This window comes from Atractosteus spatula (genome assembly GCF_055471065.1).
Source record: "Atractosteus spatula isolate fAtrSpa1 chromosome 10 unlocalized genomic scaffold, fAtrSpa1.hap1 SUPER_10_unloc_2, whole genome shotgun sequence".
In the NCBI taxonomy this organism is placed as follows: domain Eukaryota; kingdom Metazoa; phylum Chordata; class Actinopteri; order Semionotiformes; family Lepisosteidae; genus Atractosteus; species Atractosteus spatula.
In genome coordinates, this window is record NW_028296622.1 from 1,645,049 (window position 1) to 1,661,519 (window position 16,471).

The 16,471-nt window shown below is 49.9% G+C and overlaps 1 protein-coding gene across 1 annotated transcript; it reads left to right on the forward strand.

Annotated features, from left to right (window-relative positions):
• The first annotated feature begins 485 nt into the window (after positions 1 to 485).
• Positions 486 to 10,832, forward strand: LOC148812610 (uncharacterized). Its single transcript, XM_088908547.1, has 5 exons — positions 486 to 524; positions 2,111 to 3,991; positions 6,556 to 8,571; positions 9,052 to 9,825; positions 10,443 to 10,832. Exons 1-5 carry the CDS (start codon positions 491 to 493, stop codon positions 10,475 to 10,477), a joined length of 4,740 nt encoding a protein of 1,579 aa, XP_088764673.1. The 5' UTR covers positions 486 to 490; the 3' UTR covers positions 10,478 to 10,832.
• The last annotated feature ends 5,639 nt before the right edge of the window (positions 10,833 to 16,471 follow it).

Consider the following 16,471-nt stretch of genomic DNA (forward strand, 5'->3'; position numbering starts at 1 on the left):
TCTCTCCTGAAGCAGTTCAGCTAGGGCCTCTGACTTCTGGTGCCTTGTCTCCCCCTGGCGGGGACTGCGCAGTACTGCAGTGCCTCATTGACTTCATAGATCCAGATGGGTGTGGACCCCAGTTTTCCGACTGCTGGTCAGGGGTGCTGCTTAGTCGGGGTTCGGTCTGTACTTCCCAAATTCCCTCTTCTCAGTTGTTTGCAGGTGGGATGAAGTGGGGTCCCTGATTGTAAAGTGCTTTGGAGATCCTTTTAGATCAACTTTCCAGAACCCCAAACGAGAGTTTGCTTATGAAAAATAATTTTTAAAGTATTTTTAAATTCCTAAGTGATTAGATATACCAGAAACGTTCATATCAGGCGGCGCCCAAGACTTCATTCTGCTCTGGTGAGTTAATCATTAACTGAACCCAGTAAATTTATCAAGGGCCACTGAGAGGACAAAGTCCTGCCCTTCAGATCACCAGGAAGAGAGAGAGAGAAAGAGAGAGATGGCAGTGTGTAGGAGCTCAGCGCTCAGCCCTGGTGAGTTTTCTCTTGTTCTACCTGTCAGAGTGTCGGTAAGGGAGTCACTGAGGGTCTCTTCTCTGTCACAGAGCACAGCAGCAGCTGGAGAAGTGTCTTCCTGTCTGCTGAGAGTGTGTTCTGTGTGTCAGACACACAGGGTCTGAACTAGGAGAGAGAGACAGGAACTGGTTTACTTTCACTTTCTCTTGTTGGGGATCAGAGATCGGTACTGTCAACTCAAGCTGTTTGGAATGTACTGAATATTTTAATAAGGTGTTTATTTAAGGTAAAATGATTGATGTAAAACCTGACTGTGTGCTGATGGTATTGGATTCACACTGTTAGTATTCATGATGCTCAGACACGCTCAGATATGATCGTTTCCTGTTTGTTGCTCAGGGGCCGTGTTTATTGTACAGCTGATAATACCAGAGGGGAATCAGTACAGATGAACAACAGAGGAATTTATTTGGCCCATAATTAGTAGTGATTCCAGGTTCTCGTGCAGCTGTTTCTCCTGTCCTGACTGGGCAGCTTGTTCCCCCCTCCCACCCCTCTCTGTGTACAGTAGAGCCTCCTGTCCTGACTGGAGGAGCTCACCCAGCTGTGTCTGGAGAGAAGCCAGGGTATCGGCTTGTTCCCCCCTCCCACCCCTCTCTGTGTACAGTAGAGCCTCCCACTCCTGATTTTAAGTCTTAGTGTTGCTTTGAGTTTCAGTGTTAATTCTGAGGAACTCTGAGGTGTCAATATCTAACTGGTCTTTAACGATGACTGTCACTGAGGATGTTGAATATTTTGTATATATGTGGTTCCCTATCTTCACCCTGTCAGTGTGGGACACTCCCTTCAGACTAAAGAGACTCAGTTCCTCCAGCTTGTCAGTTTCACTGTTTTTAAACTAACATCATGCTAATTCTCTTCAGTGTGGATCACAGTAGATAGTTTCTAAGCGGTTTGAAACTATACAACACACAGATTTCCCAGCCAGGTGGCTGAGTCCCAAACATTTCTTTATGAAATGTGAAATTTTAGACTAACTACTGAAGAATCAGGACAGACTGAATGATTTTACAGTTTTTTACATTTATTTAAAAATAAGGTGGTATAAAGGTTCATTCTGAACACAGGAGTCCCATATGTGTCTGAACTGCCATTGGACACTCAGAGTGTTAGTGGGACTCTACAGGGCCCTCTTGAAGTATTGGCACCCTTGGTAAAGATGAGCAAGGAAGGCATTGGAAAAATGTCTGTGTTGTTTATCAGATGAGAGAAATCTAACCTTTCAGTGAGGTTAAATTATTCTAAGAAAAAAAATCCTGATGAAAAATAAACATGTACTATTGAGAGAACAGTTAAAAATAAAATATTTATATATAGAATGTAAGAATACAGTTTGACTAACATTAACAGAACATTTTTGTATACCACAGAGAATACACAGAAATATAATCTCAATAATCTGTGATTTTTCTCTCTCACAGGGCAGGGACAATAGGAAAGATATAGAAAAGTTTTTATCGTGAATTTTAAATGGGATGAAGAGTGAAGATATCTGTGATGAGAACTTTATCATGTAAATAATCTGTGATCTTTCTCTCTGACAGGGGAGGGACAGGCTGATTCCCATGAGGCACCACAGCGTCTCTCAGAGATCAGGATCGTGCAGCTGGGGAAGAGATGGTCTGAGAAGAGCTCAGCAGGAAACACCATCCTGGGCAGAGAGGAGTTTGACACTGAGGGAGAACCTCAGGAGTGTGAGAAGAGACAGGGTGAAGTAGCTGGGAGGCAGATCACTGTGGTCAACACTCCAGGCTGGAATGTGTGGCTGATGAGGAATGATCCTCAGCAGATCAGACAGGAGGTTGTGTGCAGTGTGTCTCTGTGTCCCTTAGGACCCCACGCTCTCCTCCTGGTGATTGATCTCGACTCAGACACAGACGGGAAATCAGTGAAGGAATATCTGGAGCTTCTCAGTGAGAGAGTGTGGAGACACACAATAGTACTGTTCACCTGGGGGGACACACTGGGAGACACAACCATTGAGCAGCACATTGAGAGAGGAGGGAAGGAGCTCCAGTGTCTGGTGGAGAAGTGTGGGAACAGGTATCATGTTCTCAACAACAAGAACAGGGGCGACCGCACTCAGGTCACAGAGCTGCTGGAGAAGATAGAAGACATGGTGGCAGGAAACTATGGGCTGTACTTCACTACTGACATTGACCAAGTATATACTGAACTGGAGACATACAATAGAGAGATAGAGAAGCTGAGACAGAGGTTGGAGGAGAGACAGAGAGAGACAGAGGAGCTGAGACAGAGGGAGGAGGAGAGACAGAGAGAGACAGAGGAGCTGAGACAGAGGTTGAAGGAGAGACAGAGAGAGACAGAGGAGCTGAGACAGAGGTTGGAGGAGAGACAGAGAGAGACAGAGGAGCTGAGACAGAGGGAGGAGGAGAGACAGAGAGAGACAGAGGAGCTGAGACAGAGGTTGGAGGAGAGACAGAGAGAGACAGAGGAGCTGGGACAGAGGGAGGAGGAGAGACAGAGAGAGACAGAGGAGCTGAGACAGTGGGAGGAGGAGAGACAGAGAGAGACAGAGGAGCTGAGACAGAGGTTGGAGGAGAGACAGAGAGAGACAGAGGAGCTGAGACAGAGGGAGGAAGAGAGACAGAGAGAGACAGAGGAGGACAGACAGAGAGAGACGGAGGAGCTGAGACAGAGGGAGCAGGAGAGACAGAGAGAGACAGAGGAGCTGAGACAGAGGTTGGAAGAGAGACAGAGAGAGACAGAGGAGCTGAGACAGAGGTTGGAAGAGAGACAGAGAGAGACAGAGGAGCTGAGACAGTGGGAGGAGGAGAGACAGAGAGAGACAGAGGAGCTGAGACAGAGGTTGAAGGAGAGACAGAGAGAGACAGAGGAGCTGAGACAGAGGGAGGAGGAGAGACAGAGAGAGACAGAGGAGGACAGACAGAGAGAGACGGAGGAGCTGAGACAGAGGGAGCAGGAGAGACAGAGAGAGACAGAGGAGCTGAGACAGAGGGAGGAAGAGAGACAGAGAGAGACAGAGGAGCTGAGACAGAGGGAGGAGGACAGACAGAGAGAGACGGAGGAGCTGAGACAGAGGGAGGAGGACAGACAGAGAGAGACGGAGGAGCTGAGACAGAGGTTGGAGGAGGAGAGACAGAGAGAGACAAAGGAGCAGAGACAGAGGGAGGAGGAGAGACAGAGAGAGACAGAGGAGCTGAGACAGAGGGAGGAGGAGAGACAGAGAGAGGCAGAGGAGCTGAGACAGAAGTATGAAAGAAGGGAGAGAGAGAGAGAAGAGGAGCTCAGACAGAGGTTGGAGGAGGAGTGGAGCAGGAGAGAAGAGGAGCTGAAGGAGAAGATGAGAAAGACACTGAAGGAAGAGGAGCTGGAGAAAGAGACAGAGGAGCCCAGACTGCCTGTCAAGAGGAGGAACAGTAAAGATCTTGAACCTCCCGACAGTGAGTGTGATTGATGCTGTATTACTGAGTCACTGATCTTACTGGTCATCAGACTGAGAGATTCAACCATCTTGTGTCCTGTTAGGAATTAAAATCATTCTGTGCTCCGCTCTGTACTGCGTTACTAACAGTGGCACACAGATCTGTGTCTGTTTAAATCCTCTGTGCTGTAATTGAACTGTTTTCTCTCGGGGAGATTAGATTTAATCCATCACACAGCAGCTCAGTCTCTGTAATCTGTTCCTCAAGACTGTCGGACCAACACTCAATCAATCAAGGCTTATTGATCGATGCACGAACAGTACAGCACACAGCGGTGTTGTCAGCATTGAAATCTGCGAGCTCGTTAAAGGCTCGTTAAGAGGGATAGAAGAGTTGGAGGACAGGAATTTATAGGGGTTAACATTGGGATACAACAGATTACACAACTGCAATTCACAGATTGTGTGGAACAAACACAAGGATAGGAGGTATTGAGGTGTCCTGACAGTAGTAGGGTACAGGGTAGGAGGTATTGAGGTGTCCTGACAGTGGTAGGGTACAGGGTAGGAGGTATTTAGGTGTCCTGACAGTAGTAGGGTACAGGGTAGGAGGTATTGAGGTGTCCTGACAGTGGTAGGGTACAGGGTAGGAGGTATTGAGGTGTCCTGACAGTAGTAGGGTACAGAGTAGGAGGTATTGAGGTGTCCTGACAGTAGCAGGGTACAGAGTAGGAGGTATTGAGGTGTCCTGACAGTAGTGGGGTACAGGGTAGGAGGTATTGAGGTGTCCTGACAGTCGTAGGGTGCAGGGTAGGAGGTATTTAGGTGTCCTGACAGTAGTAGGGTACAGGGTAGGAGGTATTGAGGTGTTCTGACAGTAGTAGGGTACAGAGTAGGAGGTATTGAGGTGTCCTGACAGTCGTAGGGTACAGGGTAGGAGGTATTGAGGTGTCCTGACAGTAGTAGGGTACAGGGTAGGAGGTATTTAGTGCTCTTCGTAGGTGTCCTGAGAGTGCCAGTGCCCCCTGTCAGTTCAAGGAGGTAACTGCAGGTGTCTGCTGTGGTTGGCTGTTCAGCAGTCTTACTGCCTGGGGGAAGAAGCTGTTCTGACACCTGGTGGTCTTGGTCTGATACTTCAGTACCGTTTTCCAGATGGTAGTAGAGAGAGCAAGTTGTGTTTAGGGTGACTAGGGTCCCTGAGGATGGACCTGGCCTTCTTGAGGCATTAACACAGTAGATATCCTCTGTGTTCAGTAGTGCAGCCGGTAGTGTTCTGAGCCAGTGTCACCACCCTCTGGAGGACCCTGAGCTCGTGGGCAGAGCAGTTACCACACCAGGCAGTGGTGCAGCCGGTTAGGATGCTCTCAGTGGTGCAGCTGTAGAAGCTGGTCAGGATGTGTGAAGGCAGGCTGAACGTCTTCAGTCTGGGGAGAAAGAACAGGCGCTGTCTTGTCTACGGGGTTGGTGTGGTGGGTCCAGGTCAGGTCGCCTGTGATGTTGACACCTAGGAATTTGAAAATCTGGACCACTGCGGACCCACTGATGTGAATGGGTGCCTGGTCTGTTCCTGTGGTCCACCATCAGCTTCTTAGTTCTGCTGGTGTTCAGAGAGAGGCTGCTGTCCTGACACCATGCTGTCAGCGTTTCTACCTCCTCCCTGTAGGCGGACTCATCACCGTTCATGATCAAGCTGATGATCGTTGTATCGTCCGCAAACTTGATGATGGAGTTTGTCTTGTTTCTGGAGATGCAGTCGTGGGTGAAAAGGGAGCAGAGGAGAGGGCTGCGTTTGCAGCGCTGGGGAACGCCGATGTTCAGAGTCAGGGTGGAGGATGTACTTGTGCCGACTCTGGGCATGATGCCCAAGAATAATTCCCAGATGTAAGTTTCTTTCATAATGGCCAGCAGCCCTATCACCCTGCAACTCCCAGCTGGCAGCCCCACAGGAGCCCAGCAGGGGTGAGCCTGGCCAGTACCTGGAGGGGAGACTCCTGGGAAAACACTAAGGCTACTGCTGGGAGAGGTGTGTGTGGGACCAGCAGGGGGCGGTCTCAGCCTGCGGTCTGTGTGGGTCCTGATGCCCCAGTATAGTGACGGGGACACTGGACTGTAAACAGGCGCCATCCTGCGGATGAGACGTCAAACCGAGGTCCTGACTCTCTGTGGTCATGAACAATCCCAGGGTGTCTCTCGAGAAGAGTAGGGGTGTTACCCTGGTGTCCTGGCTAGATCTCCCATTGGCCCTTACCAGTCATGGCCTCCTAATAACCCCCCTCTCTGAACTGGCTCCATCACTCTGCTCTCCTCCCCACTGAGAGCTGCTGTGTGGGGAGAGGACTGGAGCATCATCCAGGTTGGGCTGCACACTGGTGGCAGTAGTGGGATCCCCAGGACCTGTAAAGCGCTTTGAGTAGAGTGTCCAGAAAAGCACTATAGAAGTGTAAGCAATTATTATTATAATGACTTTTAAGTTACGCTTGTCAAGAAATAACCTGAGCAAATTGTACTCCTCTTACCTGTGGAGAGGTTGGTCTCCTCTCATGTGTCACATCCCTGATGCTCCTGTCTCTCCTCCTGTTGCAGTGAGTGAAGGGGACCCTGCAGTCAAACCCAGACTCCAGCCCCGCCCCTCTGAGCTGAGACTGGTGCTGCTGGGCAGGACTGGTGCTGGGAAGAGCGCAGCAGGAAACACCATCCTGGGCAGCACACAGTTCCCCTCCCGGCCCAGCCTGTCCGCGGTCACCCAGGACTGCGAGAGATGCAGGGGAGAGGCTGCTGGGAGGCAGCTCTCTGTCATCGACACGCCAGACCTCCTGAACAGCAGGGGGCGCCAGAGAGACGTGTGTCTGGAGGTCCGGAGGTGCCTGCTGCTGTCCTCCCCAGGACCCCACGCTTTCCTGCTGGTGCTGCGGGCCAGACGCTTCACGGACGAGGAGAAGGGAGCCCTGCTGACCATGACCGAGGTGTTCGGGGAGGCTGTCCTGAATCACACTGTCGTCCTCTTCACCCACGGGGACAGTCTGGGACAGGAGACAGTGCAGCAGTACGTTGACACACAGGGGAGAGACCTGCAGCAGCTCATAGAGAGCTGTGGGAACAGGTATCATGTTCTCAACAATATGGACACGGGCGACCGCACTCAGGTCACACAGCTGCTGGACAAGATCGAGGACATGGTGGCAGGAAACAGTCTGGACTTCTTTGTGGACCAGGATGCAGAGGAGAGGCTGAGAGAAAGAGAGAACAGATACAGGGAGGAGGAGGAGGGCAGGAAGGAGAGGGAGGAGTTTCTGAAGAAAGTGCAGGAGCTGAGAGAGGAGTACGAGGCAGAACTGCGTCAGAAGACAGAGGAGCTGAGACGCAGGAGTGAGGAAGAGCAGAGGAGGAGAGCGGAGCAGCTGAAGGAGGAGCACGAGGAGCAGCAGAGGCACCAGCTGGAGGAGCTGAGACGCAGGCAGGGAGAGGAGCAGCGTAGGCAGCTGGAGGCTCTCAGGAGAGAGCAGGAGGAGACACTGCGCAGGAAGGAGCAGGCGCTGCAGCTGCAGAACCAGGAGCACAGCCAGAGGCTGGAGCAGGAGCAGCGCGAGAAGATGGAGGAGATCAAGCTCCACTACAGGACGCAGCACCAGGAGCTCCTACGCAGGTACGAGGAGGAGCAGCGCAGCAGAGCTGAGCAGATGGAGCTCAGACACCAGGAGCAGCACAGGAGGGTGCAGGAGACCATCCTGAAACTCACTGAGGAGCAGCTGAGGAAGGTGGAGGAGACCAGGACCCAGTGTGCAGAGAGACTGAGGGAGAGGATGGAGGCCGTGAAGAGGGAGCTTGAAGAAGAGCAGGAGAGGAAGATAGAGGAGCTGAGGCAGCAGCACAGAGGCCAAGACCGCGGGGAGGCCCAGCAGAGGTGTGAAGCAGAGCTGTGGAGGAAGGTGGACGAGATCAAGCAGCTGTATGAAGAGAGACTGCAGGGGAGAGTTCAGGAGCTGGAGCAGCAGCAGCAGAGGGAGATGGAGGAGAAGAGGGAGGAGCAGGAGGAGGAGCAGAGGAAGAGAGAGGAGGAGCTGAGGAGGCAGCTGGAGGAGGATCGCAGGCAGAGGGAGCAGGAGCTGGAGCTGAGGAAGGCTGAGGAGCTCAGGAGAGTGGAGGAGCTGGAGCAGAGATACGCACAGGAGGAGCAGAGCAGACTGGCAGAGCTCAGACTCCACGAGGAGAGGATGAGAGAGCAGGGCAGGCAGGAGCTGCAGAGGCAGACGGAGGAGCTGAAACTGAGGCAGCAGCAGAGGGAGGCAGAGCTGAGGCAGGAACTGGAGGACGAGCAGAGGAGGAGGGCGGAGGAGCTGAGGCAGCAGTTGGAGAGGGAGCACCGTCAGAGAGAGCAGGAGCTGGAGGAGAGATACAGGGAGCAGCAGCGAGAGGCGCAGGAGGAGAGGAGCAGGACGGAGGAGCTGAGGAGACAGTGGGAGGAAGGGCTGAGAGAGGAGTACGACAGGAGGCTGCAAAGAAAGGAGGCGGAGATCCAGGAGAGGTGGGAAGGGGAGCTGCAGAGGAGAGTGAAGGAGCTGCAGGAGTCCTCCCAGCCTCAGAGCCTGGAGCCGGGTCAGAGTAAGTACCCCAGCAGGAAGGCAGGAGGTAGATGCCCAGTTTAAGAGGTAAAACTGCAAATTCCAGAGAATTGTGTAGTTTGGACTGCATACATGCAATCGTGACAAGATTGAAGAGAGGTCTTGCATCTTGTGATTTTTATTTTGTCTCTATGCAGTGGTTCTTATTTGAATTTCTTTCTTCTTCACTTTGCTTTCTTTTTTGTCATAACATTTCTCTTCATCTTGGTTTATGTCTTTTAAACTCCAAAAGCTGTAGTTTTTGATGTTTTTGATAACATAAGGGAACTTTAACCTTCTGCACTCAGATCCCAGAATCTGCTTGTTTTATTGACATGTTTGTTTCAATTAAGCACACAGCAGAGTTTCATCCCCTTTAAGTACTAGAGTGGCAGAACAGCTGAAAAAATGATTTAGTTCTTGTGCACTGAAACACTACAAGCTCTAACACTGATGTTGTCTTGTTTGGTTGCTGATCCAGGGAGAAGCCCAGGAGAAACTCCCCGTCCAGAGATCTCAGCAGCTCCTCGTCTGTCGAAGCTGAACATTGTGCTTCTAGGGTGTGAAAAGGCTGGGAAGAGCTCAGCAGGAAACACCATCCTGGGCAGAGAGGAGTTTGACGCTGAGGGAGGAACTGAGGAGTGTGAGAAGAGACAGGGTGAAGTAGCTGGGAGGAAGATCACTGTGGTCGACACTCCAGGCTGGGAGTGGGATAATATAAAGTCCACCTCAGAGCAGGTCAAACAAGAGACTGTGTACAGCGTGTCTCTGTGCCCCCCAGGACCCCACGCTCTCCTCCTGGTGATCCCTCTCATCACACTGAGAGAGAAACAGAGGAGATCAGTGAAGGAGCATCTTGAGCTTCTCAGTGAGAGAGTGTGGAGACACACAATACTGCTGTTCACCTGGGGGGATGAGCTGACAGACACACTGACACACACAAGCATTGAGCAGCACATTGAGAGAGGAGGAGAGGAGCTCCAGTGGCTGGTGGAGAAGTGTGGGAACAGGTATCATGTTCTCAACAACAAGAACAGGGGTGACCGCACTCAGGTCACAGAGCTGCTGGAGAAGATAGAGGACATGGTGGCAGGAATGAGTGTCTTTCCTTACATGATGGACAGAAAACTTCTGCAGAAGATAGAGAAGAGGAAGTCGGCCAAGAAAGTGGTCGATGTAGAAGAGGAGGAAGAGAGAGGAGCTGGAAGAGTGCCTGTCAGGAGGAGACACAGTAAAGAGATGGAGCCCCCATACTGTAAGTCCTGATCACACCGAAAGTCTCTCTCCTACATCACTGCCCTCTCTCTGTACGGCACACTGACACACAGCTCTCTCTCCTACATCACTGACCCTCTGTCTGTACGACACACTGACACACAGCTCTCTCTCCTACATCACTGACCCTCTGTCTGTACGACACACTGACACACAGCTCTCTCTCCTACATCACTGAGCCTCTGTCTGTACGACACACTGACACACAGCTCTCTCTCCTACGTCACTGACCCTCTGTCTGTACGACACACTGACACACAGCTCTCTCTCCTACGTCACTGAGCCTCTGTCTGTACGACACACTGACACACAGCTCTCTCTCCTACATCACTGAGCCTCTCTCTGTACGACACACTGACACACAGCTCTCTCTCTCCCACGTCACTGACCCTCTGTCTGTACGACACACTGACACACAGCTCTCTCTCTCCTACATCACTGACCCTCTGTCTGTACGACACACTGACACACAGCTCTCTCTCCTACATCACTGACCCTCTGTCTGTACGACACACTGACACACAGCTCTCTCTCCTACATCACTGAGCCTCTCTCTGTACGACACACTGACACACGGCTCTCTCTTTGTGTTTCCAGTGTCTGGAGGTGAAGGAGGCTTGTCTGGACTCTGAACACCCTGAGCTTGGAGCTGAACAACAGGACGAAATGATCTACACCCTGCCATCTCCTGTAACAGCCACAGCTTTGATGAGCAGTAGACTTCCTGGAGATGATCTGGGAGGAAGCAGGAAGTGGGTCTTCTCCCACAATGCTTTTCAAATGCCTGCGTCACCATGACGACCAGAGAGCAGGCCCACCTCTGTGAAGGAGGGGTTTGTTGAGATCGAGAGCTTACAATGCTCTCTCTGTGTCCTCTCTTTCTCTCTAGTCGTTTATCTTCCATCCCTTCTCCTCTCTCTCTCCACAAGCACAGCTGCTCCCATCTTCAACACAACAGTGGTGCTTTTCAGCCACACTGCCTGACTGGAGCAGATCCTGGGGCCCAGTACCAGTATCAGCAAGAAGAAACATCTCCTCTCCTCCCTGTGAGCTTCTTGAGGGCCATTCCTGTAGACTGGGAGAAGATCACGGTTTGGCTCCATCACAGCAGGACGGTAACAAGCTCAGAGTGGCTGTGGGAGTTTGGGAGTGGGTGTGGGAGATGTAACACATCTCTCACTCCTGTACGGAGAAGCTGATGTGCCAGAGTGCTGGTCCCTTACACTGAATCTCCTTTCTGCACTTGGAAACCAGCTGGACTCTTTTACAAAGAGAGAGACTTGGCAAGAGACAGTTGTCCTACACAACAGAGTCTAGGTGTCCTGAGAGAGAGCTCAGTCTGTGAGCCCCATGACTCACTTCTGCTCACAGACAGGATTTCCAGCAGACGCTCCCCCTCAGTGTTTTAATGAAGGGCTCTGGGATTAGTGGAGATGGGCTTAGCACAGAAACACACAGCTTAATGCCCCTCTGCCCGAACTGTCAGTGCAGAGCTGCACAAGAATGAAACTGTTACAAAAATGTTTCAGCACTTTTTAACCCTTAATAGTTATACTGTTGTATTACTGAACATGAGTTGTAAATGTGATTACAAATTGCACACTCTATCCTCAAACAGTGTGAGTTGCTCAACAGTATATAAATATCCCACAATAATGTTGCATCTGAGGTTTGTAAATGTCCTATGGTATATCTGTACTGTAAATTTCTGTAAATGTTTGATTGTACTTTGGAAACACTAAAACTCATAAGTTATGCCAATAAATCTCTTTGTGTTTGAAATTAAATGATAAATGAGCTCAGTTCTACAGTTATACTGTAGACGCAGGTTGCAGTCTGTGGAGAAAAAAAACTAGTTCCCATGCTCCCCAGCAGAGGCAGGAAGAAGAATCAACTAAGACCTCTGTCCATGACAACCAGTGGGCACTGCTGCTTATGTGCGAGTCTAATACATGAACACTGCACTGAGAGAGAGGGGGGTTCATACAGACACACTGACTGGACACTCCAGTACATGAACACTGCACTGAGAGAGAGAGAGGGGTTAATACAGACGCACTGACTGGACACTCCAGTACATTAACACTGCACTGAGAGAGAGGGGTTCATAGAGACATACTGACTGGACACTCCAAGACATGAACACTGCACTGAGAGAGAGAGGGGTTCATACACACACACTGACTGGACACTCCAGTACATGAACACTGCACTGAGAGAGAGGGGTTCATACACACACACTGACTGGACACTCCAGTACATGAACACTGCACTGAGAGAGAGAGGGGTTCATACAGACACACTGACTGGACACTCCAGTACATGAACACTGCACTGAGAGAGAGAGGGGTTCATACAGACACACTGACTGGACACTCCAGTACATGAACACTGCACTGAGAGAGAGGGGGGTTCATACAGACACACTGACTGGACACTCCAGTACATGAACACTGCACTGAGAGAGAGAGAGAGGGGTTAATACAGACGCACTGACTGGACACTCCAGTACATGAACACTACACTGAGAGAGAGAGGGGTTCATCCAGACACACTGACTGGACACTCCAGTACATGAACACTGCACTGAGAGAGAGAGAGGGGTTAATACAGACGCACTGACTGGACACTCCAGTACATGAACACTGCACTGAGAGAGAGGGGTTCATAGAGACATACTGACTGGACACTCCAGGACATGAACACTGCACTGAGAGAGAGAGAGGTTCATACAGACACACTGACTGGACACTCCAGTACATGAACACTGCACTGAGAGAGAGAGGGGTTCATACAGACGCACTGACTGGACACTCCAGTACATGAACACTGCACTGAGAGAGAGAGAGAGGGGTTAATACAGACACACTGACTGGACACTCCAGTACATGAACACTACACTGAGGGAGAGGGGTTCATACAGACACAGTGGGACAGAACTGTGTTCAGTGTGTAATCAGAGTGGCACAGTACTGTATTCAGTGTGTTGTCACAGTGGGACAGTACTGTGATCAGAGTGGGGCGCTAGTGTTAAGTGAGAAATCACAGTGGCACAGTACTGTGTTCATTGAGAGATCACAGTGGGACAGTACTGTGTTCAGCGGGTGTTTCTGGGTGTCATTTCCTCTGCAGCTCAAAGGGGCTCAAACGCCCAGGAGTTTCCACTTCTTCTTCCTGACAACAGCCCATGAGAGTTGTGCATCTTGCACTGTTGCCCCTGTAGGTCTCCTCTCTAGGTCTCTGGCGTGTTGGATAGAGGTGTTTTCACTTCAGACCTGTGGAGGGTGTCTGCAGTCTGATGGCTATCTCAGTTTCCTCACTGCTCTCAGGAGTTTTCTCATCTGTCTTGAACCACTGCTGATTTCCCATGGCTGACTCCTCCAGTCGCGTCTTTTTCAAGACATGACATATTGTTGATATTGTGGTGCCCGGTCTCTCTCCAGCGGTTACAGTGCCACCTGGACTTTGATGGGCTCTGATCTTCACAGCTGCTCGCTCTTCTGTCACAGGCAGCTCTCTGGTCTTCATCCTGACTCGACAGCCAGACCCAGACAGTCAAGACTGGAACCAAGGCTACAGTCTGACAGCTCTCGTTTTCACAGTTAGTACAACAGAAACACCTGAGCAACTGGAGTCGCCTGTCAGCCATTTGCACGATTAACTCTGTTCACCTGACACTGGGGGTTGAACACAACAGACGACACTGTTGTAACATGACTAATCATGTCTAGAAAATCATATCCACGGACCGATGCTGACATTCTGTGCCTTTGCTCAAATTTAACCCTTTGATCTGAAAATCACATTTCAATAGTACACATCAAAATAAATTTCACATTTAATTTAATTTTGTACAAATCAAAAATGACTAATTCTACTTATAGCTATGGTTCAGGTCCAGTCCTCTTAAACCAGGAGGACAGCCGGTCCGGCGGTTCAGGTCCACTCTGGTTAGACCAGGAGGACAGCTGGTCCAGAGGTTCAGGTCCGGTTCTGTTAGACCAGGAGGACAGCTGGTCCAGAGGTTCAGGTCCGGTCCTGTTAGACCAGGAGGACAGCTGGTCCAGTCATGTTGGAGGACAGCAGGTGTGAGGATGCTGTACCAGGAGAACAGTGTTGAAGTTCTGTGATTTTACAGACATGATGTTCTTTCGTTAGAGGTTGTGCTGCAGCAGGTGTCAAACTTTACTGTGTTTCAGTCCCACCAATGGACTGCAGAGTCTCACTGTGAGCTGTTACAGAAGCCCCTGTCTATACGGAGGAGAAACACAACTTCTACCAAGAATGAGGAATAGGTCAAGTTTATATCCTAACAAGTTTGGTGTTGTTCCTGAGTTGTACAGTTGTACGTTTAAGGACTGAGCACATGAAGGTCTGTTTTACCCAGAGTGGTGGGTGTCTTGTACAGACTGCTCTGCTGTACTGTTGAAATTGTATATCTTTCAGAAATCAGCTGGATAAAGAAATGAGATTCATCATCGTTGATCTCGAGCTTGTTTGGTAGTGAGTAGTAAATGTGTCACTTGTGACCTCCCTTCCTGTCTCTCCTCCTGTTGCAGTGAGTGAAGGAGACCCTGCAGTCGAACCCGGACTCCAGCCCCCGCCCCTCTGAGCTAAGACTGGTGTCGCTGGGAGCCGGACTGGGGGCAGCAATAGGGGCCCTAGCAGGAGCCCTGAGGGGCCCAACAGGAGCAGCAGCAGGAACAGTGATGGGAGCTGCAGCAGGAGCTCAGATAGGAGCTTTACTGGGAGAAGAAACCAGAGCAGCACAGACTCACACACAAGAGCGCACACAGCCCACAGACACACAAGGGCACACACAGCCCACAGACACACAAGGGCACCCACAGCCCGCAGACACACAAGAGCGCACACAGTAGTCACAACGTAGTCTCTCACACAACCTGAAGGCACTCAAGAATACATAAACCTCAGACACACACAGCCCACAGACACAATCAGCAGACACGCAGCCCACAGACACACACAGCCCGCAGACACAATCAGCAGACACACACAGCCCACAGACAGGAGAGAGAAACAGACAGGAGATCGGAGAGCTGAAGACACTGAGACAGGAGCAGGAGAGGGAGAGGAATCACAACGGGTCCCAATCCTACTGGGAGAGGGAGGAGGGAACTCAGTTGAACTGGCAGCCCAGTATGTGATCTCCTGTCCCAGCCTGAGGAACAGTGAGTCTGTCTCCCAATAATGCTCCAGCCGCCTACAGAATATGTCAATATTTTATAATATGTCTTTGTTGTAAATGTCTGTAACATGTCTGTAGATTTTATTTTACTTCTATTTTTGTTTTGTTTCATGTAAATATCATTACTTTCATTTGCTTTGGCAACATTGATTGTACCCATCGGTCATGCTAATAAAGCACCTGGAATTGAATTGAGAGGAGGAGCTCAGGCAGTGTTATCCGAGTGACAGAGAGACACAGAGAGACACTGCCGCAGGTCAGTCACTGATCCACACAGTCTTTCCCAGTGGGAGAGGAAGACCGGATACTTCCTGAACACAGAGTGAGGACTTTCCACTGAAACACTGATCTCTTCCTCGTAAGAGATCTGACTCACTGAGAACCTGCCCTTAGTGTCCCATGTGAAGAAAACTAATTTTAAATAATGTTCTATTTTGATCATGTTTGTATTTTGCTATTCTTTGTGTTTATATATAAATGTCATGAATACTTTTGGATATAATTCTGACATTGTATATGTGTGTGTAACAGAATATATTGTAGCATTTACAGGTTCTTCTCAGGACAAAGGACCATTGGAGACGCGATAAACGAACCAGGCTTTATTCTTTATCAACCACAGAGTATACACACACATGACGGAACACGCACACATCTGTAGGGTGGTAATTACTTAACGACTTAACAACAAGCTATACAGTACACTTATAAGACACTACTATGACATTATTTACACAGGTAGGGTCAGCCGCTGGTCATCGTGCTGACCCTCAGACTCTCCCTGGCTACAACTCCCAGCATGCCCAGCGGTACTATGAGCGCCTAGGGGCGCTTCCTCCTCACAACCGGGCGTTACAGTATGTGTATATGTGTATATGTGTACTTTATTCTCCTGAGCCCATAATCAAAGAGCAGAACCGGCTCGTCCGGCAACTGGGACTTTATATCTCGCAACGGCGACTTACAATCTCAGAATCACGACTTTATTTCTGGTCATTGGGACTTTATATCTCGCAACTGCGACTTACAATCTCAGAATCACGACTTTATTTCTGGTCATTGGGACTTTATATCTCGCAACTGCGACTTACAATCTCAGAATCGCGACTTTATTTCTGGTCATTGGGACTTTATATCTCGCAACGGCGACTTACAATCTCAGAATCACGACTTTATTTCTGGTCATTGGGACTTTAGATCTCGCAACGGCGACTTACAGTCTCAGAATCACGACTTTATTTCTGGTCATTGGGACTTTATATCTCGCAACGGCGACTTACAATCTCAGAATCACGACTTTATTTCTGGTCATTGGGACTTTATATCTCGCAACGGCGACTTACAATCTCAGAATCACAACTTCATTTCTGGTCATTGGGACTTTATATCTCGCAACGGCGACTTACAATCTCAGAAT